The sequence below is a fragment of the Lynx rufus genome, unplaced genomic scaffold (genome assembly GCF_022079265.1).
Source record: "Lynx rufus isolate CCGP_SWC_20201006 ecotype Redwood Valley unplaced genomic scaffold, mLynRuf1.p SCAF_13, whole genome shotgun sequence".
Classification (NCBI taxonomy): domain Eukaryota; kingdom Metazoa; phylum Chordata; class Mammalia; order Carnivora; family Felidae; genus Lynx; species Lynx rufus.
The window spans coordinates 7,476,289-7,504,262 of NW_025814827.1; the positions used below are offsets into that span (position 1 = coordinate 7,476,289).

Sequence of the window (27,974 nt, forward strand, 5' to 3'; positions counted from 1 at the left end):
CAGAATTCAAAACAACTTCCTAAAATGGTTTTAGTATTGGCCAGTCACTGACATCTTTATTTTGAAAGTTTGAATTCCCAAATATGTCTAAAGTGCATTCTTGCAGCTAAGCTATAGCAGCATTTGTTTATAAACCCTTAAGAAGTATTCAGACAAGAGCTGGAAAAGTCACAATAAAAAAGTGTGATCTAAATATATTTTTCCTTAATCACCTAGGACAAAACACTTGTGTGAATTAGTTTATAAGTATACAAGAAATATACAAAATAATAGCATTATTAAAAAGTTCACATGGCAAGGCATATAATATAAAAAGTGTGCTGAATCCTAGATATCTTTGGAAACTTCGGGGGAATCTCTGATCTGCACCAGCATCTGATGTATCTGAGGTCTGTGGTATTCAACAAAGCTGCAGTTCTACAGGGTGACTCTGAAGACTGCTGGCTCTGCTTGGAGACATCACCAACACAAATGAAAATGTTCTCTCATTACTGAAACCGGTAGGTCAAGGTTTCTTGCGCCTAAAATGTGAAAACCAGCATTTAGTATTGACTTTTGCGATCAGTGATACATCCATAGCAATTAGATCTCCTAGGAAGACTTTACAAGAACTCTTTTATCATGGGAAAGTTCAGATCCTGAGATAGCAAGTAACAGTTATAAACCATGAGTCTCCAATATTGTTTAAAAAGCAGGACTTCCCGCCTTTATCCTACTGCGGTACTTTTCCAACTTGCCTGAGGAATACCTGTGTTAAAAATGGACACACAGACATGTATAGGTAGACATATGAAAAGAAAAGGTTTTACTAACATGGAAAAAGAATGGGGTATGCATTTAACAGAAGGAAATGTGTGATTCCTTCCCCTACCGTAAATTCGGCCACCCCGTTTTATTTTACTGAACACTTAACCACTATAATGAGACCAAGAGGCATGTTCAGAAAGAATGAATTACAGAAATTGCTGTCATCCCTGACTAAAGCCTCCAGCCTCCCCTCCTTATGGGTGATCTCAGTTCAGCCTCCGAGAGCTTTAGGAGCATTAGCAAAGTACGAATAAGAGTGACCAATCTTCCATCACCTCCTGTTACTGCTCTTCCCAAGCCTTCTGAGGTTCTCAGCAGCGACTGCGGCAGTCTGCCAAAGCACCCAGGTATTCCAAGGGGTAAACAGAAACCTCATAATGTCCTCTTAAAGTGGACGGTAGGGAGAAGGGAGAAGCCACACAGAAAGGCCCAGTTAGTCAGGACTCACTTGGGCTGTGCGTGATGCTGATATCCGGGTCCCAGCTGAGATCCTGCTCTCATCTCCACAGCCACAGAACACTGATAGAAAAATTACAGAAGAGGAAAAGATCAGCTCCTCTGTGCAGTCTATAAAACAGTTCTGCTCAGATGGGTTCAGCCAAGGTGACACCCCACATTGCTTTCTAGTGCAGCACAGACAGCTATGCTAAAATACCAGGTATCTGCAGTTTATTTGACTTAAGCCACAAAGATGGTGAGCTCAGAGTGTCCATAGACATCATCTGGGTAATTTCCTCGGTTTAGATGAGGAAGAAATGGCCTCCTAACACCACCTGCCCTTCCCATGCTCTTTCCAGGGGAGCCTCTCATCAGGAGTAACAGTTCCACAGGGAAGTTGTGCTTGTGTGAAGAGTCCCACCAATTTGATGTGAATTCTTGTCACTCTGCAGTGACGCTCTCTGACCTGATTCTCGGGCCCTATTCCTCTACACTGAAAACAAGGATTCTGAACCAAAGAGCTCCAATGAGAGCCGATCCAAACGAGCATGAGTCCCTTGGCAGGTTTGCTAGGAACAGAACTACAGGCTGCACTGGCAGTGTGAGATCCGACCTCAGCTGCTTCCAAGAGCCAGAAAAACAATAAGCAGGGGGGTTAAAAATAGGTTACCCCTTATTTTTATTAAACAAATATTTACCCCTACCCTTGTTTCTACATCGGTCCATTCAGACTCCGTACCATCTGGTTGGGCAGGTGCTGCCGAGGAAGATCTTCGTTTTCGCCTACAGAAAAAAAGGGGAAACAATACGCAACAATTATTTTGCGTCCAGGAACAGGAACAATGTTAAAAATAGGGAAATATCACTACACTCCTTCAGATAATTAATGATACATTTCATAGGATGTTGTGTTCTGCAAGAATAAGCAAGCTAAGAAAACAATAGCCCTTGATGGTCACTCACCCAGTTGGCGATTCTTGTTTTAAAGTCTCAATATCGGTAAACTGAACAGATTGTCCACCACCTCTTGTTTTATAAACATCACCCTGAAGTCAAGAGAAAAGGTCACCATTACACTTTGATATCCCAAGTGATAAATGTTTCAAACTGAACTGGAGATTCTCCATAAACCAATAAAGTCCCATCCATAAAACCAGATGGTGTTTCTAACTGCTGGGTCTGTACTATTAAAATAGTTCAGGAATTATCTCTCACTAAACAAAAGTCCAGTGCAGTATCATCAGTAACATTCTTCAGAATATTCCTTTTTGTTCTATAAAAACCACACCAAGGATCAAGAAATCTAGCAGAAATTTCTAAATGTTCAAAGGCATTTATACTTTCCTCTGGGTATACCCCACCCCTCATATTCAAATGACAGTACAGTCATGTTTGTAACTCTGGTTATACTAAGAATCATCATCTAAATTAAATTTGATATGAAAAACGTTTTTTCCCAGTTGCCTTTTACTCCCCAATTATTCATTGACTCTGCAATCAAAGGAACATTTTTCTACAGGAAGGGAAGGGAAAGGGCTCTGGGTAGCTCAGTAATAAGAAATTTTGATAGGTCACATTTTAATGTGGGCTTTTTATCTAGAACTGACAAATTGGTACAAGTTCTTTGGGCTTACTTTTAAAGTAGTGGTTAAAACTATATTAATTACAGTATATAATAGGATCCTCTAACAGAGGATCCGAAGAATCTGAGCCTCCTTCAGTACAGAGCAGCCGATTTAATTGTAGTTTAGCAGATTCATAGCCTGAGCAGTTAGTTTTCTAACGAACAAACACAAAGGTCAAAAAGGTCGTATCAACACCCATTTATCTTCGTTGACACCGCCCGTGTGTCATCAAAGGAATAGAAGATTAAGTGGTTTTTTGTGAAGTTGACATTTTGTATGTTTTTCGTCCTGTGTAAATTTGTTTTTACCTTGATTAGTTTAGTTTCAATCTCCCCATCGGAGGCTAGTTCCTGGTGGGTCAGCATATACTTCTCACACTTAGCTAGTGCCTTTTCATTTGCAACAGATACTGTGATGGCATGAGGGACATGTGGCTGCATGACTGTTTCAGTTTGCACGTTAGAGGCAGGCTTATGATCTACCCATCTGTCTCCTGCAGAGCGTGATCGTCTGTGTCGGAGACGAATTGGTGGTGCGTTCTGATCAGGTTGAAAGAGGAATCAAGAAACAAGCATAACCCAGAATTAATTTAAGGGTATTATTAGAAGTGCAGCAGGTTTGGCTACATTAGCTGATGATCATATCAAAACAAACGCACAAACATTTTCAAAAGCTAAATATGTTACTCAAATGATTTAAATGTTCTCTTTGTATTTAAACACAAAACCCACAAACATCTCTTAAAACCATCTTGTATGTTCTACGTTCTGCCAGGGAGCTTCCGTTTCAACAAAACAAAATGGAAGGAAAAATTCTGATAATGCTACTAGGCTTTCCTGTGTAGGTGGTATATTCAAGACCATTCATTTTACATTCTTGATCAAAACTGTTATCTGTGCCTGTCGTTGTGAGGTAATCTGTTAGGTCCACAACTGTGTTAAAGGCTCCAAATAAGGTCAGTAAAAGCCTTAAACATGTCACAGGCCTCTAAACAAAAGAGAAAACACTCCTTCTACAGAGACGGACAAAAAAATGAAAGCTAATGGCCTGTATGTACAAAATGCTAAAGAACATAAGGTATAATAAGAATTCTGTGTATAAAGTGATCAAGAGAACGTAAAAGAACTACTTCTGAGTACTTTCTGAGACTTTAAAAGTTCAAATAGAACTTCATGAAAAGTTCAAACACAGTGATGGCTAAAACATACCAACTATTTTTCCTCAAACATTTCATGAAAGTTCTAAGAACCAAACTAAAAATACAGTATCAAATTAGTCTCCATCAGCCACACAATAAAAAACTAGTTGCTTCCAGTCAACTATCATGTAAATTTGGGGAAGTTAAATTTAGCACATTCAAAGAAAAGGTATCTCACACACAGGACATAGTTCCAAAGATACCCACTGCTTCAAACATCTCCTTTTGTATAACTAAAAGCAAATGAAACAGTCTGTTACAGGCCAAATCCTTCAAAGCTGGTCGCCTATGAAGATCCCAAGTTGAAAATGCCTGTCTGGGGCGCCTGGGTGACTCGTTTGACTTGATTTTGGCTCAGGTCATGATCTCACAGTTTGTGAGATCGAGGCCCATGTCGGGCTCTGCTCTGATAGCAGGAAGCCTGCTTGGGATATTCTCTCTCTCTCTCTCTCCCCCCCTCCCTTCCTCTCTCTCACACACACACGCAAATAAACATTAAAAAAAATAAAATGCCTGTCTGGAGAACTGCAGCATTTCCCCTAATAAGCACAAGCAACAGCAGAAGCACTGGTGAGAAATGATGCTGCTACAGAACGTGGGCAGTCAGTTTGCCATGCAAGAGATGCCCAAGCCTCAGAGCAACTAGGAAACCTTCCATTCTTAAAGTGGCCTCAGGCTCTCTCACAATCTGTTTCAGTTTGCACGTCGTTACCATTTAGCAAAGGTGATAGTTTTCCTGAACACATTTGGCAGTAAATATATTATGAAACAAGCTTCAGAAAGATAGTTCTTACAATCTACTATCATTTACCTACTCGAAGATATTTAAAATTTCTTCCTCAAATTTACACTTTAGTAGTGTAAATTCAGTCCACCTGACTTAATTTTTGGCCAATAAACCTAGATGTGTAGATAGATACTAGCCTAAACTTTGCTGCACTTCTAAAGAGATTTGATTTCAAGTGAGAAGTTAAAGGATCGCTAGTAAATCCTCTTAAGTATCTCAGAGCCAAATTGGATAACACGTTAATGCTGACCAGGCACAAGCAGGCCTTGAATAGTGTTCAGTCTATAAACTTTCATGAAAAATAAAGGGGATTTATTAGACTTGATCAGAAACTCTATCACCATAATTTTCTCCCTAAAAAGGTTTAAAGCAAAAATCTGCAAAGTAAAAAACTCCGACTTTAGAACACATCTGTGCAGGGTCTTGGTAAATACCTTGCAATTAATTCATCACTATTCCTGAATAACCAGGAGTGCAGGTGATCTAAATGAAGCTTATCTGTACCTAAATTGTACAAGAAAAGCTAAAGCAAATACTATTAACTTGTTAAAAGAAAAATTCTAAAAGCCATATTAAAACTTTACTAAATATAAATTCACAATATTAGCTTGGCCCATTTATTCAGATTCAAAGTAAAAAGTTTATCTTAATCCTTAAGAAAACTTAAACAGGAATGACTTTAAACACCCTTGACTGAGGCCAAGCCCTTGTAAATTGAGATAAAGCTCTTCAGATTAAAAGCAACTACTGGACATGCAGACCTTCAGTAGTTACACAACAGACCTGGAGTATTCAAAAACATTGAATGTCATGAAAATCAAAAAATATATAATAAGCACTTGCAGGGCATTCACTTTGTTAGGCTCATGGATTAAAAATAGAGGATATTTATTCAATTAATGTGAACTTTCTTGGGTTTGGTAAAGACTGTTTATACAGGACAGTCCTCATTAGGGATGAAGCACCACAAACTGTATGACTGACTTCCAAAAGTTTGAGGAAAACAAGATTGCATATCTATATAGATAATAATTGGTAAATCCAGGTAAGGGGGAAGGAAGCCACTGTGCCATTCTTTCAGCTTTTGAGTTTGAGATTTTTCAAAATAGAAAACATTTTGAGAAAACATTTTTAAAAACAAAAGGTCAAAAGTGGCAAAAAAATTTGAGGAAAGGAAACCAAAAGGAAAAACCAATGGAAACCGCCCTCAGCACTCGCACCCCGGTCTGGAGTGCTTAGGAGCAACTGCGGAGGAAAACACGATTACTCCGGGCCAGCCCAGTTGACCTGTGTTCCTTGGCATGGCTGCTGTTATCAGATACGTTACAGCTTTTTCAGATTGAAGAGCTAGGCCTCAATTTCAGGGTGATTTCTCCAAGTAATTAACAGAAAAATTAGACCTTATTTATACTGGAGCTCACCCGTCTTCCGTTGAGCTTTCTGAATCAAGTCACACACAAAAATAATAATAATAAAATAAAATAATGAAAAAACAAAACGGCAAAAAACCAAAAACAAAAAAAGCAACTGCCACACGAAAGCCCCCAAGATGACGCTCTGTGGCTACAATACTTGAAGAGAATGCTGGCACTAACCCTGCAGCAGCGGTCCTCTTCTGTTTCTACCTCATTTCTGAATGTGGGAACCACCTCCCTGCCTTCGGTCCAGTACAGCCCTCGCCTTCTGTCTGACACGACACAAGTTTTACTTTGTCCTGGCTCCTGCTGCCTACGCCTTGCAACAGATGTGACATTGAGAGGTGTGTTGTACGGAGGAATTTTCTGCTCCCACTCCGAAATACAGGAAGCTACAGAAATGCTGCTGCAAGAGTTAGAGCGCCTATGGAGCTGCGGCTGGCTCAGGAGTTGTTGGCCGTTGGGAATCTGAGCGATATAGTTACTAGAAAGCTAAAAAAATGGAAGAGACGTTAATGAGCGAGACAAACACTGAGAGAAACAGTTCACTGCTTTTCTATAATTTTAGCACACGAAGACAACTCTAGACTTCGTTTTACTGAGTTAAAAAAATTTTTATACCGAATGCACTAAATTGGCGTTGATGGCTAAATTTAGAGATATTTATGCAGAGAAGTTGGCGAAACACAGTAAGTAATATAAACGACAAGTGCTCATCATAGAAAGTCACCTCATCTGAACAGATTTTCTCCAGTGCGGGTTACTCCACAACCACATAACTTACAGGTACTGGTGACGGAGAGACGGCTCTTTGGGTCACTTTCTCCCGGTCCCGCTCCCGCGAAGGTCTCTCTGGCTTTTCAGCTTTGGGCTCAGTAACAATAGCCTTCAGTTGTTTCAGTTTTTCATCTTTGACCCAGAGTTTATTTTGCATCTCCAGCTGCTTGGCTGCCACCCGACGCTCCTAGGTTGGCGACAGCGACACACATTTAATTCAGTTACACCAGACGGGCGCAGCGCGTCACCCGGACGCATCGTTTGCCAAGAACGACAGTCCTCCCGTCCCTCCCGCGCTCGCCAGGCCAGGTCACTGGTCAGGAGCTAGAAGGGCGGGCAGCGGCTGCTGGAGCCGCCGCCACCACCACGGACACCCTCCCCTGGGGACGCAAGTGCGGAACGCTAGGAGCGACACTCACGCATTCCTTCTCCCACTTCATTGTCGTTTCTGTCACCATGCCTTGCAGCCTGGCTTCCAGTCTGCGTTTGTCAGAAAACTGCCGCTGCAGCTTCTGGTTCTGAGCTTCGAGTTCCTGCTGCAGGGTGCGCTTGTCTTCCTCATAGATGGTAGTCGTTTTCTCTAAAATCTCAATCTGGGGAAGCAGGCCATTCTGTTCAGCGTGTGGCACATAAACACTGCACGTAGCTGTGAAATAAGCTCGCAGAATTTGCTTATGCGGGCACAGTTGTGGGAGGAAAAATCAGGGAGAAAGCAGTTTCCTTTAAACTCTCACCTGAATTCCTACCTCCATTCCTAGAAGCGAGAACTTTTAAACGAGTTTCTCACAGAAAAGATGTTTTAACCGACTTTGTGTGAAAATAAGTTTCCCCTGAGAGTAAGACCTGAATTCTCTATTTTAGGCTGTTCTCAGACCAGAGAACACTGTGTTGGTTGAGATGGGCTTCTCTGGAATGAATGGGCACCCCCTAAATGACACTCAGTTAATGAGAGCAAACATGCTTCACCAGAAGTCAAAAAGCAAGCTACGAGCAGAGCCGAACTCTAGAGAGCCCTCTGGAAAACTCACCTGTTTGGTCCAAGAACATTCCCATCGATCGCTAAAGTCTAACTCAAAATTAAAGAGCATTATTACCCCTTGAATGCTTTTCATTCCCATTTCCTGTCTTTGGGGTGAGGCGAGGATGAGTAAGAACGCAGTGGTGAGAGGCTCTACAGCAGAACAGCTAAGGCAGAGAGAGTGGTGCTCAACGGCTAGCACGTACGCCCATAAATGATGCCGGCACAAACCTTGTATTCTAAAGTTTTGTTTTTCTTCTCCAGCCGTTCTATTTCCAACTTCTGTCCTGAGATCACCTTTTCTTTTTCATTTAGTTTTCCTTGAATGTAGTTTTCTTTATTTAAAACAGCATTGTCAAATTCTTGCAACAGGGCTTTGAAAGTAATAGCTGAAACAAAAGCATGCAGGCCAAGTTTACTCCAATTCCAAGATGACCGGTGGAATCAACTTTTACTAGTCGGTACTTTGTAAAATGTAGCTAGTCAGCAAATCAGGAGGGTTAGTCCATAAAGAGTGTGAGGGGCACCTGGGTGACTCAGTTGCTTTAAGCATCTAACTCTTGATTTCCACTCAAGTCATGATCCCAGGGTTGTGGGAACGAGCCCTGAGGCAGGTTCCACACTGAGCATGGAGCCTGCTTAAGACTGTCTCCTCTCCCCACCAGCCCCCCCTCTCTCCCTCTCTCTCTAAATTAAAAAAAAAAAAAAGAAATCTATAAGAGAGACGTTCCTAAAGGCTGTTTTTCACTGGAAAACACTGGGTCTTTCATTTTGCACTATGACATTCCCTTGTCAACCCTTATAGGTTAAGTCATTTGCTTCAAAACAAGTGCGAAAACTGGATTTAGGATCAGTTGTGGGACTTGACAAGTTACTTAATTTTTCTGAGCACATTTCCTCATTTCAAGACGGATATAAATACCACTCATCTCACACCTTTCTTACGAAGATTTAAATGAACCGACGATGATAAAAATTGTTGATCTGTTTCCGGGCACTTAACTACATACCAGGCTGTTCGCTGTTCTACATGATTTTCATAAATCATCTCATCCCCATGACACCCTCCTAGATAAAACAACTAACATCTCCATTGTGCAGACATGGAGAGTAAGAAATACATGATGAAGTAATTCGCCCAAAGACAGTTATTAAGATGTAATACATGTGGGGCGCCTGGGTGGCTCAGTCAGTTGAGCATCCGACTCCGGCTCAGGTCATGATCATGATCTCACGGTTCATGAGTTCAAGCCCCAGGTCAGGCTCTGTGCTGACAGCTCAGAGCCTGGAGCCTGCTTCAGATCCCACTCTCTCTTTGCCCCTCCCCCGTTTGTGCGCGCGCTCTCTCTCTCAAAAAATAAAAAAATTTTTATATAAAAAAAAAGATGTAATATATGTGAAGTGCCTTGCAAGTAAGTAACTAGTAAGAACTAAAAACAAAGTAGCTATTACTCCACTCTTTTGTGTCCATCAGTGTAAATTTTAAAAAGGGACCGTATACACACCCACCCACCCACCTCTTTCTTTTGTTTTATGATCTGTGGGAAGGTTCCATGTCAGTCTAATTAAACAATGCCTTGAGTACTAAGTGCAGAAATAACCCTTCCTTAAAGATCTGCCCCACCAAAGAACTCCGATTCACTGCCTATTTCTGGAGGTGAAATGATCGCAGACCACTTTTGGCCCTTACATTGTCTGTGAAACTCCTCGATCATCATCTGCCGTAGGTGATGTCGTTTCTCTAATGCTTCAATCAGCCTGGGAAGAGTCTGCTCATCGTTGATATCCAAAAGTTCACAGGATGGCAAAGGTGGAAAACTCTGTAAAACTACTTCTGTAACCAGTGGTTCTGTGTTGAATTATAAAAAAATTACAAGAAGTTACACAGGAGAGAAAGAGCTTATTTAAACAAGTTTAACACTGTGATTAGAACCCCCAACCCCTGGTTCAATTAACCATGCACTTAGAGTTGTCACAATCATACTTCCTTTAAAATGAATTACAAAAAAGGAAGAGTGGGGGGGAAAAGTTACAGTATGTAACAAAAGAAATCTCATTTATACTCTGGTTCAGAAATTTTTCCCCCCCTTCGTTCTTGGGAGGAAGGGAAGTAAACTGTTCTCTCATGTAAAATAGATCTTAAGAGAGACTGACAAACGTGCACATGATGTAACACCAAATCATACCGTCTCCGACTGGACCTCCCCGAGCCTGGTTTCTGTATCTCCTTCCAGGAGTTAAACCACAGATTGCCCTGTCTACTGGTCTTGCCACTTCAACCTCTTGGGTCACTTCTGCAAATCTCATGACTTGCTAAGATACAAGACAAATGGGAGGTTTTTAAATTTTTTTTTTAAATAAACATATCCAAGCCTTTCTTCAGAAATTACTTAATGAAATAATAGATTGGTCATTAGTTCCGTAACTAATGGTTCTGTATCAATTTTAAAAATATTTAGAATGTCATTCTTCACATCCAAATAGTTGTTTTCTCCATAGAAACTCAGACTTTTATAGGATAAATACATTAAAATTACCAAGCTTTCTTCATAATCTTCAGCCTTTGGATTCACACACACGATCATGCGTACTTTACCTTCCCCATCAAAGTAGTTCTTGAACAGATGAGTTAACTTTGAATCTCGGTATGGAACCATCTGTAAATAAATTCAAATCCAAATATATAAGGCCAAACAGTGCATACAAACAAAGCTACAGAAATGATGAAAAGCTGTTGCTTACTTTGTTAGTTCCATACATTTGATTTTCTCTCAAGACTTCCATACATGTTCTTAGTGTCATTAATGACTGGTTAATGTTTCCTGACAGAAAAATAGAGACAGAAGACATTTGAAAACAGTAAAGTAGCTAGAGTGTGGTCTGTTTGCCTATAAAATCCCTACTTCATAGAAATATATGGAGGGGTGCCTGGGTGGCTCAGTTGGCTGAGCATCCGAGTTCGGCTTAGGTCATGATCTCATGGTTTGGGGGTTTGAGCCCATCATCCGGCTTTGTGCTGACAGAGCTCAGAGCCGAGAGCCTGCTTCAGATTCCCTGTCTCCCTCTCTCTGCACCCACCCCCCCCCCCGCCAAAATAAACACGGGTGCGCATGGGTGGCTCAGTTGGTTGAGCATCAGACTTCAGCTCAGGTCATGATCTCGCAGTCCCTGAGTTCGAGCCCCACATCAGGCTCTGTGCTGACAGCTCAGAGCCTGGAGTCTGCTTCAGATTCTGTGTCTCCCTGTCTCTCTCTGCCTCTCCCCCGCTCTCGCTCTCTCAAGAATAAACATTTTATAAAAAAAATAAAAATAAAAAATAAAAAACCCAGAAATACTATAGGAAATTACAAATAACAGGTTATAGTGGCTAATTTAAAGATCACTCCCATATGGCCTGGCAGGAACATTCTATAATAGCAGTGTTTCGGGAGAGGTTAAATCCCATCCCTCAAGAATTCTAGTTAAAGGAATGCAACGTTACACTTCCTGGCCCATAAAGTTTCTTCCAAATCTTAAATTCTGTGAGACAGTGTATTAGATGCAGATGTTTAATATCCTCTATTAACATATTCTCTACAGCATGACAATTTCAGGCTGTAGTTGGCTCCATCAGCACTGAAGTGTCCCCTGCACCCGGAGGGCCTCGTGTTTCTAACAACCATGGGTCTTAGGGTCCAGCTAACTGCGTCCCTTCCACATTCAGACAAGGATTCCTTGGGCAGCATAATTGTTACTTCTGACCACTCTGTTTGGATTTCTGAGCCAAGGCAAGTCTGACAGATTAATTAAGCCTCCCATAATGCAGGAGATCCCATTTGCAGAGACTCCCCCTTCCCACATACGTAGCAATTTGTTCATTTTAGAACCTTGATTAAGGTCAGCTAACTCCCACCATGCTCTCATCCTTGGCCACCTCTCAAAACAGAGCTCGTCTGTGCCTCCATAACGTCCCATGATTCATGATTCCTCCTCCTTGACCCCAACTCCCAGTGTCCTTCCTGCTTCCGTTGTGTTCTCTGGAACCCAAATTCCTGTTACTAGACTTCCCCACCTCCTCACACCTCTCACAGAGGGCTCCATCCATCTCTCCCTAATTGCCAGGGGTTCTGAACCCAGGGTCCGTGTTATCCATGGGCACATTTGGGGGAGTCTGCAAACTTGGATGGGAAATAAATTACACCTTTATTTTGTACTGACTTCTGAAATTTAGCCGTTCCTTTCAATTACGAGCATAGGCCAAAAAGTAGTATTAGTGATACCTGTGATTTTTATCAGTAGAAATCACAGGTAATTTTATAGCACATTACAGTTTATTGCTGATCTCAAGATATTTATGTTCATTACTGCTTTGAAATTATGTAGTTTTAAGACCTCCTGGTGGATCTTTAATTTAGTCATTAATAAGGAAGCATGTAAATTACTGTAATGACAAATGCTTTAAGAATACTGTTAAAAACACATTTTAATCTAATCAGTTTCCTTTGTGATCCTATGTATTTTATATTATTCGTTCAGAAATCTCCTGTGAAGCGTCCACGGGCTTCACCCTGCAGCCACGGCGCAAAGCCCTGCCGCGCTTTAACTACGGAAGGGCAGTGCCGCTTCCCCCCGCAGCCTAAGTAAAAGTTGCTTGTTTTCTAAAGCCTGACATTTTATAAGGACGGTGAGCAGAGGGAGGCCAGCAAGATTTTTCCTAGTCCCTAGCTGCCGTGCCTTCAGTGTTCCCCCTACACACCCGGGTCATTTCTGACAAGCTGCCAGAGGCCCCAACTCCCTCAGCACATCGTTCTCCCTTTAGCACGGGAGCCGCGCAGCTATGACGGGCCCCGGAACCTTGTCATTCAGAACCGCACCACCTCTTGAAACCTGGGCCCCAACCACCATCTCCCGTTCTTCTCATGCTCACGGCCTAATTTTAGTCACACCTGTTCCTCATCCTAGTAACTCTGGTAGTCCTTTCTGGCTTTTTCCCCAAAGCATCAGAACCCTCCAGTTTCTACTTTCTTCCGTTGAGACAAACCTCTTTTCCCATCAAGGTTAATCCTTTGTCATACCCTGGATCCCAGATTCTCTATCTACATATACATAATGTGGATTTTTTTGTCATCTCACCTGGCCACCACCTTCTCTCTCCTTCCAGGCTCTTTAAATCATTTACCTCAAGTGTTTGTTCCTCAAGGCTCTGCCCTCAGCCTGTTCCCTTCTGTCCTCCAAGAATAATCTCATCTCCCCTATTGCTTCCGTCATATTGGCAAAACCTAAAGCTGTAAACCTCCAGTCAGCTCTCCTTCCAAATGTGTGCACCTCTACATCCAGTTACTAGGCACTTCACCGGAATAAGCTACCCGTGTCCAACACAAACTCGAACCGCCCACACCTGCACCTCAGACTGCTTTCTCCTCAGTCAAGATCTTGGATCTGCCCTTGCCTCTCCCTGCCTCTCCACATCCAGGTGGCCTTCCTAACCGGCTCACTTTTGTCCAACCCTTGCCTCTAGGTCACATGATGGCTTGTGTGAATTACTGCAAAAGGCTCCCAACTGCTGTTCTTATCTCTAGACCTGCCTCGGTACATTAATTCTCTACATAGGAAAACAATCTTTCTAAAAGACTAATTCCTCATTGACTTTAAGGACCCTGTATAACAGCAGAAAGACACAAGCTTTGAGAATTCACCCGGGCTCCAGTGTTGGGAAAATTCATCTCTCCCAGCCCACTTCCTCATCTGAAAAATGGGTATGATACAGTCCTGAAAAGTCAGAATCAAGAAATCAAGCCCATGCATAGTAGATACTATGATACACACTAATCCTTTAATAATAGGTAACCACCATTATTCCTTCAGGACAAAATTCAGACTTTTTAGTATGACAGACAAGGATCCTCATGACCTCGCCTTGCTCTGCCACCCCAGTTGTCATAGGTCATCAGCCCACACCATTTCAGTGACCTTGACTCTGCCATTTCCCCCCCAAACTTGCCCTCACACAAACACCCAGATTGGATGAGTGTTCAGATACCAGCACACAGTAGGTACTCCATGAATGCTATTATGTGTAAAACGTAACATGAATAGCTACACTAATAAGAGACTAAAAACAACACCAACAACAAAACACAGATTCCCTTTCAATTTGTTTTTGTGTTCAAAGATTTTTCCCATCTCCAGAAGCCAGTTTTCACCAGAATGAGTGTTGGAATAACTGTTAAATCACTTAAGTTTAAGGGCCTAGTACTTACATTACTGGCAATAGATACAATATGAATGTAACTTGTTTTATATTCATTTTAATCACTTTTTCTTCGTTCATTTTTTTTTTTAAGATTATTTATTTACCTTGAGAGAGAGAGAGAGAGCAAGTGAGCGAACCAGGTGGGGAGGGGCAGAGAGGCACAGAAACCCAAGCAGGCTCCACACTGTCAGCACACAAACCGACATGGGGCTCAATCTCACGAACCACAGGATCACAAGCTGAGCCGAGATCAAGAGTTGGATGCTTGACCCACTGAGCCACCCCAGCGCCCCGCTTATCTTCATTCTTAAGTCAGTGTATGGTCATATATTGATACCAAACCAGCATAACTAAAGAAACAGCACTGACCCCTAACTTTAGCCTCTAAACTATCAAATTACCACCTATCAATAAGCAGATGACAGACTGACACTGCAAGTTCTGGAAAGTCGTAGCAATCACAGGAGTACTGTGCTCTGCTCACCAGCTTCCCGTAATCTGTTCCCTTCTGCCTTCGTCCGATTAGTTCTTTCACTTCCGGCAAGATCTACCAGGGACAACTGGCTTATCGTAATTTGTTCCTTTTCCTGAAAGGAAGATCATAACGCCAATAACACAAGGTATAACTGGTTTATGGTGTTCTTTAATTACATTCCTGTCAACAAATTATTAAGTCTTACGAATATAACATTTGCACAATACAAATGGTAGGGCCAAAGGATACATGTTCTGGGGGAAGAGTCCGCTAAAAGCATCTGGGCTAAATGAATACACTGGTGAAGGGGACAAGGACTTGCCCATCATCTGCTGTCTGCATTATACCATGAGCTTCACGAAAGCAGGGACTGCCTCTCAACCAGTGTTGTTCCCTCCGGCATCTCACCTAGCACCTAACATGCAGCAGGAGCTCAGTCCGCATCTGCTAAGTCTAGAAAAGACCTATCCTAATTTTTCTATAACCGGATATTTGACAATTTTATAATCAAACAATTTCATAATACTCTAATTGTAGAATAAGAAATGAAAAGAGGTACATAACTGATATTACTAGATGTGATTCAAAGGAAAGCAAGTCTATTTGAAGGCTTGACTTACAAGCATTTTCTAACTAACATTTACGAGTGCTGTCAGTTCTTAGGCACTGGCCTAAGAACTCTACCTGCACTCCCTGCTCTAATCCTCACAACACTATAAAGAGTTTATAACCAGTCAGACAGCTAGTAAATTAACAGGAATCAAAATTCGAATCCTGGTGGTCTGCAATACCCTGCTGTAGTCATGCCATGAGGAGACCTTCTCAGTTTCAAATGGAATTACACTTTAATAGCTTAAAGTTATTAAATGATTTCTACTCAGGCCCAAATGCTTTTACTAATTGATGTAAGCCTTGTAGCATGACAGGCCCAGTAGTAACGAGTGATCAGCAGACAGGAGCCCTACTGGCCTATCAGCCAAGAGAAGAACAATTTAGAATTGTCATCTCCTGAACCGTACCTACCCTGGGAAGTTAACTGCTGACATTTCAAAACCATTAACTAGGGGGGTGGGAGGGAGGGGCGGGTGGGTGATGGGTATTGAGGAGGGCACCTTTTGGGATGAGCACTGGGTGTTGTATGGAAACCAATTTGTCAATAAACTTCATATAAAAAAAAAAAAAACACCATTAACTGAATTCCCACATACAAAATGAGTCTTCAGAGATAAAATAATGATCCGTACCTACTTCTTACTTTATCTCCTCTATTAAAGAGATTTATAAAGATTTGTAAACCTTTTTCACAGCAGAATTCCAGGTTCTTAGATTCAATAGCCAGTTTCCCAGAACTACACTCTCTAGCGCAACAATTTTTAAACGTCATCACCTACTATAATAATTCTAGAGCAGTCTTCATTGCGGCGAAACTTCCTTGTTTTAACTCTAGTTCCAAAAACTAAAGCTTCAGTTAAAACAAGAAAAACTCCACACACTACACATTTACCTGTAAGACATTGTCTCCATCTGCATCCAAGGGAGCCTGCACTAATTTAATGTTGAACACACTATGGGAACGGCTGGACTCACGATTCAAATGTGTGTTAGCAATACGTCTCTTTTTCTGGCCTGTGATGACAGAGACATCACTGATTAAACCTGAATTCGATCACTACAGTACTAAAAATTTAACTGCTGTTAAATTATAGTAGCAACTCTCAGGAGTATACTTATTGTTTCAGATTTTCTGAATGTTAGTGTGGTTTCTAACCTCTCCAGAAAACTTCAAAAGCCTCCTCAGTAGATTTCACTTCTACTTCTGTACATCCTGCAACATACATGTTATGGTTCTTATCTTCACGAAGCAATTTGGATTGTGGTGGTCTATGAGAAAGAAGAAAACATTAGTCTCCTAAATTATGGGATACTAATATCTCAGTTTAAGACTAGGACTAAAATGCCAGGCAACATGACATCGATTCTTATAAGGGAATAAGCCTAGGCAAGAGCTCCGAAAAACATTAAACTTGGGTAAGTGTAAGGATGTATAGTCAAGATTAGTTACATAACAGGAGAACAGGAACCTACACTGTTTTAGAAGCTTTGCTATAATTTGTTCTAATGAAGCACACAAAACACTTTCTAAACAAGTAGAGATCAAAATAGTAAGACGGCAACATCACATGCACAGGTTAAGCATCAGAATCTAGCTGGCATTTCCCTAATTGTAAAAGAGAGAGCCGGTCCCGACATGAGAGTCCGCAGAAGACAGATTCAGGAAGAGTTTGGTTTATACCAGGAGTGGCAGTCCTTTCAGAGTGGCTGCTCGAGTTCCAGTCTGTACGGTAGGATAAGGATAGGAAGGGTGCCACCTGCTCGGCCTGCCTCATGCACCGTGGGGGCACAAGCGAGTGCCGGCCACCACTGCTCAGTGAATGGCAGGCTGCTGGGAAGCAGGGAGGGGCTTAGAGGCAGCAGGCAGCCCAGTGCCAAGGACACACCAGCTCCGTGCAGACTCGCCACAGATGCCAGCCGCTAGTACAACCACACCCTTCTCCTTAAGAAAAGAGTCAGCATGGTCACATACACAAACTCTGTGCTCCTCATGGGCGTGCTGCAGCTGTTCCACCTACCGAAGGAAGAGGGTGTGAGCTACGTGACAGTCACAGGATCGGCTCCTCAAAACCCTCCACTTGTAATGTTTCTTCATCGTATGTAAAAACACTTAAAAGTTAACCAGCTTGGAAGAGCCGGCTAAGCACCACCCTCACAAATTAAATCTGAATTCAGGGCCAAATACGCACCCGGTGGGTTCATTCAAGGAGTTACCAGAATGGTTGTTACAAGGCGTGCAAGGCACATTTGTCAGCCTTCCTTTCGTAAAACTAAATAAAACCAAGATAGGCTTCTTTGAAAATGATTGCATTTAGAACCCACCAAAAAAGAACCTTGGCATGTGAGCAAAAAGACAAGGGATCGGTAGCAACGAATGACATCACAAAAGTTTAGGAAAATGGGTACACGTGACCGATACTCTGAAACAAATGGGAAAGTAAGTAATCTGTACATTGTTTAATGTAATTTATTAAACTCTTTCAGTCTGATGGTTTTCTAAATATCCAGCTGTTTCTCCAATAATGTTCAATTAGACACACACACACACACACACACACACACAGGTCTACATACTATTTATGTTCTGAGAGGCTCTAACAAAGACAGCATTAAAGATAAACATTTAGCTTGAGAACAAAACCATCAACTCAAGAGCAAGATACTAATGTTAAATGAGACTCCAGAGTCTGCTCTGGCACAGGCGCAGATTGGGATGCCAGGCTGGAGTTGTTCTTCAGTCTGAGCAGGCCAAGACCCAAGGAAATCTAAGGAGTTGTCTTTTAACTCTGGCAGAGTGATGCTACAGATCACTTCCTACGTACGAATCAGTGATAGAAGACCTGTATTAGTTGTATAGACAATAGCTTTGGGCTCCTCCCTGTAGAGGTCACCGACCACAGATGGTTAATGTGGCTACAAACTCCCGACACTAGATATTCGGTTCTTGAAAGGTAACCGCAGGTAACCCTCACCCTTAGGACACTTCCTTATGTGATCACAGTGCTTCTCAAGATAATAGCCCCAAGGCCAAGAGTTTTCAAAAGTAATGTCTAAGGTGAGTATTCAGGTCTCTCTTCTCCTTAGACACCTTAACCCCCTGGTGCCCTGACACAGCTGCAGATCCGGTCAAGAATAAAACTATGCACGGAACACCAACCGTACGATACACAAGTTACCTTTCATTTTGAAAACAAAAGTATGATTACCATTTATCACCGAGGAAACTAAAGCTCACTGAGGTCGAGTGGCTTCCCCAAGGTTAAGCAGCTAAGATGGGACTCTCTCCACTACTTACTTAGGCTTTATGGGATCAAACGGCACCTCTTCCAACAGATCATATATGTAATTGTTATATATTTCAATATAAGAGACAAATACACCATAGACACTGTCTTCATCGACCTCTTCTGCTTTGCAAAATTCTTGTACGTTTATCATATCTGCAAACTCTGGGTCTACTTGTCGTCTGAAAAAAGAAAAGGGCCAAAAAAATCTGCTTACTCATTGTGAGTCGGAATCAAAAGTAAAGATCCCAAGAGGAAACTGAGAGAGAGAACGTAAGCAGCCTGTCACCGCAAACAGCGGTGCATAAAGCAGTCTGTCCATGCTCCTGGTCAGCCGACAGCACCGCCGTGTCCTCCCGCAGACACACGGCACCGGCTTTTATACCCTCTCCACCAAGAGCGGCACCTTCTCTAAACAGTAATTCAAGAACACTGTGCTCAAAACCAAAGAGGACATCTGAGCAAATAAACTTAATTAAGAACATTCCTCAACTTTGATCTCACTGCAGTCAACCGTCAGACCAACCACCCTTCACTTTCACCATCCCGGGTGCCTGAGGAAACCACCAGACAGGGTTCCCCTCAGGCCAGTGTCACATACAAATGTAATTACTTACTTGCCAGAGGGGGTCTTTGGATTGGGCATGGCTTCCCTTTTCTGCCGTTCTAACAAGGCGTCAACTTCACACTGTATATCCATGCTATTCCGGTCATTAGATTTAAAAACCTGAAGTGGAGGGTAAAATCAGACCATGATTTTTAGATTTGACTTAAATAGTAAGAGACCTAGTTCAGAAATAAGAAACATTTACTATGTAAGGTTTCAGAATGTACCCAGTTTATTAGGAGTTCTCCCTTAACACTATATCCACAGGTATCTCCGTCTCTATGCCCTCAGGTGAACTAGTCACAACACAAAAGAATTACACTTACATATCGTTTGGCTTGAAATGTGCCTATACTGTTAAAGATCATGTCCAAACAACGAGGAAGCAGACCTCCTTCCCCTGGAGAACCAGTCATTGTGTGAGTTTTTCCACTTCCTGTCACACCATATGTAAAAAGGAGACCTACAATGTAGCAAGTCACATCGAGTTATAGATTAAGTCCTCCGCTCTTTTTCCTTCTTTCATAGCATTAAAAAACACGTAAAATTAACCAGCTCAAAAAAACAGGGTTTATACCACCCTTAATGTTTTATACCACATTTAACAAATTAAATGTGAGTTCAAGACCAACCATAATCAAATACATAAGTATCAAAAGAGTTTTATGAGGCAGACAGAAAGGAAAACGCAGTGAAAACTCCAGTACCCATACCATTTTTGCCATGAATGAGGTCATCTACCAAGGGATTAGCCACAACATCAAAGAGCTCCTTCTGGGTGGTATGAGTGCCAAATACTTGTTTAAATGAATACTGAGTCTGTGGAGAAGGGAGAGATAAAAAGCATATGAATGGCATTTCACTCTAAGCTAGAAATACATCTGTTTTAATGTATTGAGATGTTGCTTTAAGGTGTAGACACAAAGAAAAACCATGAAGTCTTTAAATTTGGAACCCTTAAAAAAGTCATGATGTACCTCAATTATACCACTTATAAATGATAAAGATTTACAGTTATAACTACTGAAGAGAATGTAGAAGTCTTAAGCCCACTAACACGTCACAGACCACGGCAGATTTTAGAGGACAAAGAGCAAAAATGACCATGACTCAGTTACGAACTTGTGAAAATCACCGGGCATTATTACTCCATACACTAGTTTGCTCTTTTAAAATGACACAGCAGTCAGGGCGCCTGGGTGGCTCAGTCGGTTAAGCGGCCAACTTCAGCTCAGGTCATGATCTCACCATTCACCGGTTCGAGCCCCACATCGGACTCTATGATGACAGCTTGGAGCCTGGAGCCTGCTTCAGATATTGTGTCTCTCTGCCCCTCCCCTGCTCGCTCACTCTCTCTCTCTCTCTCTCTCTCAAAAATAAATTTAAAAACATTAAGAAAAAAATTTTTAAATGGCACAGCAGCATAAAACCAAGTGTCTTATTGTACTGTTTTAAAACCAGAGATGAACTATAAATTTAATTTCCTGAGTTCTTCTATGAAATTTTAAATAAATCGTGACCTTGAAAAAATCACTTCAATTATCAAATCTCTATCAAAATAGGATTATTACAAAGTTATAATCATAGTACCAAAAAATATTACCAAACTCCTACCTGGAAAATTAGGTTGGGGGTTATAAGTATATTTTAATGTCAATTAAATTGTCCTAACTGGGCAGGGGCTGGAGTTCTATTATTTCCATTTTTGTTATTTTTTAGTTTTTTTGTATTACAGACCTTGCGGTTTTGTCTGTGACCTTCTTACAGGTTTTACTTCATGAACGTCAGTGCTAGGTTATTTTTTGTATAAGTATTTGCTGGAATTTATTACGGAGTATAGCCTTTGTCAAGCAGGACCGCCTTTCCTGTTTCGTACCCTTTTCCTTAAATTCAGGAATGAATTTAAGGAAATTCAGCCTGCACAGATATCACTATCACAACCCTTAGTTTTTTAAAGTAGCAGTTTCGTCCCCCCAAGAGGAGACACGTACCGATTAGTACTCAAATATATAATAAGACAGCAGCTGACCCTGAGCAGTGGCCAGGCACTGCCTTCGCATGGCAGTGACTCGTCTCACTCTCACCTGTGATTACATACTGTGAATTATGTTCATTTTACAGCTCGTTATAGATCACACACACAGCCTACTTCAGCTAGGCTAACTCTTCACTTTGCAGAAGTTTTTATTCTAATCCTGTAGATCAGCTGTAGAGTTCATAAGAAGTATAAAGAATCAGACCAGGAAGGACACACCTCAGATAGTACCAGCAGGTTAGTCAGATGACCTCCAAGTCCCTGTGAACAAACCCCTCCTTTCCAGTAAAGAAAAGCAAGGCCCAGGGCAGGCACCTGCCCAAGCCTACAGTGCTGACTGGTTGCAGCCATTTTCAGTCCAGCACCCTTTCCAATGTTCGGCCCTGCCTTCTGTCACAGGCAATGAGAGCTACTAATCCCCACCAAACTTTTTGTCTACTTATACATGCTTGAAAGTAAGTCCAATTAAAGAAGTGAAGTTCTTCAGAGTAAGTCAACTCTCAACTATCTGACATCTTCGAAAACCCAGTCCTCCATGAAGCCTTTCCAGACCATTCGTGCTTCATCCATATTCACTGAATGGGGCACAGGACAGAGAAGGTGCATATCCTTGAAGCTTACACGATAGCAGGGGAAGGAGACAAAAAACAAACCTCTAGATGCGGTAAGTGCTACCAAGGAAGCACATAAAGGGCAGAGCGGGAGAGAAGGGGCTAAGGTGTAAGGGTGCTACTTCCGATAAGGTCTGGACGATCTCTCTGAGGTGGCGATTTTTAAGCTGAAATCCAAAGATGAGGAGCCATCCATGCTAAGAGCCAAGAGAAAGAAAAGTCCAGGCGAAGAGAACAAGCCTGAAGCAGGATCTGGGCTTATCCAAGGAACTCAGAGGATCGGATGAGTACTAAGAGAGGAGGGTGGAGAAACAGGAGGCAAATTAAGCAGGGTTTTGCCCATTTAAAGACATTCTGCCCAGGGGCGCCTGGGTGGCGCAGTCGGTTAAGCGTCCGACTTCAGCCAGGTCACGATCTCGCGGTCCGTGAGTTCGAGCCCCGCGTCGGGCTCTGGGCTGATGGCTCAGAGCCTGGAGCCTGTTTCCGATTCTGTGTCTCCCTCTCTCTCTGCCCCTCCCCCGTTCATGCTCTGTCTCTCTCTGTCCCAAAAATAAAAATAAACGTTGAAAAAAAAAAAATTAAAAAAAAAAAAAAAAAAAAGACATTCTGCCTTGAAAGATTTTAAACAGGAAAAAGGTCAGATCGGATTTATGCTTTAAAAGATCTCTCTGGAGGCTTTTAGAAAATGGACTAGAGAATAAGATTCAGAGTGGAAGCGAGCAGTCCAGTTAGATTTCAAAGTAGGGTCAGCAAACCAGTGGACCTCTGAGAACTGCTTGTTTCCTATCTAGGAGGAGATAATTACAGAAATGGAGAGTAAGTTTAGAAACTTCTGTAGCCACCTGACACGGCTGCAGCATCCCCGCATGTGATCAGGAGGCTCATCTCGTTGAACAGATTGTAAGCTCAGTTCTCCATGGTCTCACTCAGATGGCAAAGCTGCACAAAAGGATCAGTCACGATGCACTGAAGATTTTAAAAAGCTGTTCCTTCAGCACCGATCATTTGAGAAGTACTAGTCTTGGTGATTTCACAACAGGGCTGAGACAAGGGTGGTGGCAGTGGAGATAGAAACAAAAGGACAGTTTCACATTGGAGAAGGGATAGAATCTACTGATACATGAGATACAAGGGGAAGAGACAGTGGTACCATTTATTTGGGAGAGAAGACAAGGGAGGAAGTGATTTAGAGGGAACGTGTAAAATTTCAGGTGCCTCTGTGACATCCAGACAGTGGACGTTTGACTTTAGAGCTGAGGACAGGTTTCGACTGGAGATCAACTCCAGAATTATTGTCACATAACCAACATTTAAAGCCATGAGAAAGGGTAGAGAAGAGAGTCCTGGGTGAGGGCACCTCAGTATTGAGAGGTTGGAAAAGGAAGAGGAACCTGCAGAGAGTGGCCAGCGAGAGCCAAGAACATAGAGACTTGGACGGGGAGACGGCAGAGGGCTTCAGGAAGGAGGGGACTGCTGAGAAATACATTATGAGGACAAGAGGCGTCTGTCAAAATGTTAGCGGCCCGGAGACCACTGGTGGGCTTCTGACGGTTTCACAAGAGCAGTGTGCACACGAGTGAGACAGCTCGACAGTAGAGACAACAGCCCAAATAAACGTTTTCTTCTGCATTCCCACAGTCCATCTCTTTCAGCACACCTGTCTGTCTCCTATTGATACGAAGGTTACCTGTTTTCTATCCGTGCCCCCAGTTAAGTTGTAAGCTCCATAAAGGCAAAGATTGTCTCACCCATAAAATCTTCTACCCTGCAGCTTTAGTGCAAGATGTTTGAACTGCATTCAACTCACTGCTCAAGATTTTACTAAAAATAACACTTCACAAGAGGTCGAAACAAAAACACAATGCCTATTGCTATTTTATTTTTAAATGTTTATTTTATTTATTTTGAGAGAGAGAGAGCGAGCGAGCAGGGGAGGAACAGAGAATCCCAAGCAGGGTCTGAACTATCAGCATGGAACCTGATGCAGGGCTTGAACCCATAAACTGTGAGATCATGACCTGAGCCAAAACCAAAAGTCAGACGCTTAACCACTGAGCTATCCAGGTGCCCCCCGCCATTGCTACTTTAATCTGCTTATGAAATTGAACATGTGTGTGTGTATAGCCACCTAGCACAATCATTCTGCATCAAACAATCCCTGACATGCTCTAAAAAACAATATCTAGTACAAGAAATTACATTATAAAGGCAATCCTCTACCTCTAGGATACCAAACGTATGCCTAGCCACACTTTATATATGGTGGTTATAGGGAAGTAAACAAGTTTTTCAAAAAAGTAGAAACGTGAATTTTGTTAAATGGAAAAAAATGAAAAAGCCCTTCAGGAAAAATCGAGTAAATCATATCAAGTAAAAATAGCTTGGGTCCAATGGCAATTACCTCCTTATAGTCTCCATTTCGGTTGAGTCTGTAACCCTCAGGAGTATGAAGTTGAACGGTCGTATTATTGATCACTTCTATGCAACACTCTTGATCAGGAAGGCTCAATGGGCGCACCCTACAGTATACCTGAAAATACAGGAAGGGACTTTAAGAACAAAGGTTGACTTTTTACCTGACTTTTCATTTAAGCTTCCCATTTGTTCGTTCAACATTTGGTCTCTCGATATTAGAGATTCATATAAACTTAGAGCCATGAAAACCAAAACTTGCTACCAGAGATGGTCAGATGCACACAGATATATTAGACATTAGAGAGATTTTTAAATGCACCTACAGTTGAAGTAAATTTGGATAACAAAAGCATCAAAGTCACACAGCTTCTCTTCACTGTCGTACAGGCACAAATTTAATAAAGTTATACTATTACTAATTTAAAAAATCTCTAAAATCAACATTACACAGTGAGAATTTGAAAAGCTGTTAGAATTGTTTGAAACTGAATGTCAAGCAAAACTCGACAGCTTAACACTCAATAAATATACAAATAAAGTATAAAGGGCAACATCCTAAACACATCTTCTCAATCAGTAATAGGGTTGAGGAAAAACTATTCAGCTTGCAAAAAGCATCTAGTTCCCTCAATTAGAACAAGAGACACATTCCTGTGCCAGTGAAGGACAGACCGAAAATACCTCAGAGCAAATCAAACTACTATTTTTTGCATTTGACTTTAAAAGCAAGGTCCCAGGTCTGAAACTAGTGAAGTATGTGCAATTTTGAGAAGTTTACTAGACTGAATTTAGCTATTCTACAGCAGAGTCTTTATGAAGCATGCCATCAAGTACTATTTAATGGTGGTGAAATGGGGAGGACGCTCACTGGAGCAGAAATTCCTACCTCCAGCCGAGAGTAGGAAGAATTCTCTGGGACAGCTGAAGAACATGTTTCATCATCTAATTGTTCAAATCATAATTAGTTACAGGAGTTATGCAATTGACAACCAAAGACTTCATTTTGCTGGACTAAAGAATCCTACATGGAGACAAAATCTCAAAGCTGAGATCTCCATCCCTTCCAAGCACACACAGAAGACGGAAAAGGACTGAAGAAAAAACACACAAACAAATTCACAGAGAGACCTTACCCCAACTGGGTCTTTAAGACTCGTTTGGGATCCTTTCTTCACTAGAAATTTCCTGGGCGTCTTAGTCCTCCTGGTCATGGGTTAAAAAAAAATTCTGTTCAAACCAACGTACAAAAACCTCACCTATAATTCATAGGGAGACAACCTTCCTAGAGCTTATAAAGTTATCCCTTAGCAGTTCCAAAACCTCACCCCCCAAATAACATAAGAATATGCTGCATTAGAAGAATGTGACGCACATAATGCAGAAGTAAAACTGGTTTAGGAGACATTTTTGGTTCTAGATGTGCCTACTTACTGTTTGAATAGTTCTATATTTTAAGTAGTTTGCATATTTTCCTGAACAATTTTACAGAAGCATGACAAAGTTGAAAAATCTACAGATAATTGACCACACTCATCTTGAAGGCACTTATCTATGCGCACAAGCACACACACCGCTCTGAGGGCCCTTGCCAAGGCAGACTGACAAGCTATTGACTTCACCAAATTATAAAAATGCAGATGGAGGGGCACCTGGGTGGCTCAGGTCATGATCTCACAGCTTGCAGGTTCGAGCCCCGCGTTGGGCTCTGTGCTGACAGCTCAGAGCCTGGAGCCTGCTTCAGATTCTGTGTCTCCCTCTCTCTCTGCTCCTGCCCAACTCGTGCCCTCTCTCTCAAAAATTAACATTAAAAATTTTTTTTAAATAAAAATAAAAATGCAGATGGATGGATCCATTTTTTCATCAAGATCAAGGTCTATACTTTTAAGGAACAACTGTTTATTGAGTTCTCCACGCTATCATCCTTTGTCCCCAAACAAAATTTAGTCTCCAAACTGCAATTTCTCTTGCTCTCTTAGAAACAAAGGAAAAAGATATTTTGACTTCAGTTCACCAATTTCTCCAGCATGCCCCTTTCCTCCACCAACCCCCACATTTATCTGTCGTGTAGATGAACACAACATCAAAATTAAGTGAAATTACTGGCATGGGCTACGGATTATTAAAATATTTTCTCAACATGTTCCAAGATGAAACAAGCAAATTAGTGTTTTAAGTACAAACTATTACGGTAGGTTTACTTAAACTCAACCTTTTTTTTTTTTTTTTTTTTTTTAAGATAAAGATTTTGACTTTGGCCTCAAGAGAACAAGCCGCTTTTTGCAAATGACAGCCCTCACCTCCGCGCAGGGATTCCTGTACCCAGAGCGGTGAGTGCTGGCGGCAGCGCAGCAACGCAGACCGACTGCGGGGAGGGGGGGGTTGGAATGTGGGCGTGGGCGCCCGTGGGCGGAGCGGGGCTGTCAGCGGCCCCAGAAACTGGTCTCCGTCTCAAGGCCACCGGCTAGGCTCAGAAAAGCACGCCGCGCTCCCGGGTGCCAGGGCCCTCCAAAGACCGAGGCCTCCTGGCGCCCTCAACCCCGGGGCACAGCCCGCGCGCGGGGAGACCCCCGGCCCGCACTACCGCGGCAGAGCGCAACCCGGACGAGCGGGCGGACAGGAGGGAAAGGGCTGGGGGCGGCGGTCCCGGAACCAGGTGGATGGCAACCCGGCTAACGGGGACTCGGGTCGCGGCACAGACCTCCCCGCTCCCCCCGTGGGCCGACCTTTCCTGCCCCCGGGAGGCCGGGGCGGGACGCCGGGCTCCGGGCGGCAGAGGGCGGGGTGGAGGCTGGAGGGCGCGCCGCGGCCGAGTCTCCGCGCCCGGGCTCCCCCTAAGCGGCCCACGCGGGGGCTCCCACTTTGGGGGGCAGCGGCCCGGGCCGCGCAGGGCTCCGTGCAGACCGCGCGGCCGGCTGCGACGGGAGACGCCGGCCCCGGCTCGGCCCGGTACTCACGCTGGCTTCATGGCAGCGGGCTCCGTGCTGCCCGGAGGCGCGCGCGGGACGCCGGGCTCGATCTGGCGGGCTGGCGAGGGCGGCAGGCCGCAGGGACGGGCCACGGGAAGCGGGACTCCACGGCTCAGGCGCGGCGCTCCGAGAAGCCGGTCGACGCCGCCGCGAGCCCAGGTGAGCTCGCGCCCGGCGCATTTCAAACGGGCCAATCAGCGCCCGCCCGCGGGGAAGGGGCGGGGCCTCAGAGGAAGTGACTGCTCTGCCGGAAGTGGCGCTCGTCTCCTAGGCGACCGCGGGAGTGAGGCGCGAGTTGTCTGCGTCTCTGGGCTGCGCTCAGATGTAATGAAGTCCATCCCCTTCCATTTTCCCATGAGGAAACTGAGGGCTTATTTTACTACAGTACAAGAAGTCCAACGGAAGGGCCAGTCCAGCGTGCATTCAGAGGTCAGCGGGGTTCCCGCACAGGAGTGTCCTATTGTGCGGTGCCCTGCACAGCCAGACTCCGCGTCTGGCTTCCATATCACCACATCATGTTGGCGTCCTCTCCCCCCTCCACGTTTCCTGGGTCCTCCCTCCCTGGTTCCTCCAGCTCTATCTTACACATACATTCTCTTATCAAATTATTTTCTCTTTTATTACATTCTTAACAATGATCCTGAGCATTGCTAAAAAGAAAACCACTGGCCC

At 43.0% G+C, this 27,974-nt stretch overlaps 1 protein-coding gene and 1 long non-coding RNA gene across 10 annotated transcripts in view; one reads left to right on the top strand and one right to left on the bottom strand.

Moving 5' to 3' along the window:
• Nucleotides 1-27,974, top strand: part of LOC124508445 (uncharacterized) — an 80,179-nt gene that overhangs the window by 24,737 nt on the left and 27,468 nt on the right. For all 5 annotated transcript variants that reach the window (XR_006961254.1, XR_006961253.1, XR_006961252.1 and 2 more), the window contains exons 2-3: nucleotides 332-500; nucleotides 26,573-26,663. This is a non-coding gene — a long non-coding RNA (uncharacterized LOC124508445). The remainder of the gene's footprint in view (nucleotides 1-331; nucleotides 501-26,572; nucleotides 26,664-27,974) is intronic.
• KIF23 (kinesin family member 23) lies at nucleotides 433-27,660 on the bottom strand. 5 transcript variants are annotated; one of them, XM_047074865.1, is made up of 24 exons: nucleotides 27,291-27,660; nucleotides 25,470-25,539; nucleotides 24,323-24,451; nucleotides 19,989-20,094; nucleotides 19,602-19,738; nucleotides 19,286-19,395; nucleotides 18,680-18,850; nucleotides 17,357-17,398; nucleotides 16,541-16,653; nucleotides 16,277-16,398; nucleotides 14,782-14,884; nucleotides 10,808-10,887; nucleotides 10,603-10,722; nucleotides 10,252-10,378; nucleotides 9,756-9,914; nucleotides 8,297-8,454; nucleotides 7,467-7,640; nucleotides 7,055-7,234; nucleotides 6,451-6,762; nucleotides 3,179-3,409; nucleotides 2,209-2,291; nucleotides 1,950-2,028; nucleotides 1,256-1,326; nucleotides 433-521 (listed from the first exon to the last, which is right to left on the bottom strand). In XM_047074865.1, exons 1-24 carry the CDS (start codon nucleotides 27,299-27,301, stop codon nucleotides 506-508), a joined length of 2,904 nt encoding a protein of 967 aa, XP_046930821.1. In that variant the 5' UTR covers nucleotides 27,302-27,660; the 3' UTR covers nucleotides 433-505. The 5 variants fall into 5 exon arrangements, with proteins under 5 accessions (XP_046930821.1, XP_046930820.1, XP_046930823.1 ...); XM_047074864.1 differs by having other exon boundaries at nucleotides 1,944-2,028; XM_047074867.1 differs by lacking the exon at nucleotides 17,357-17,398.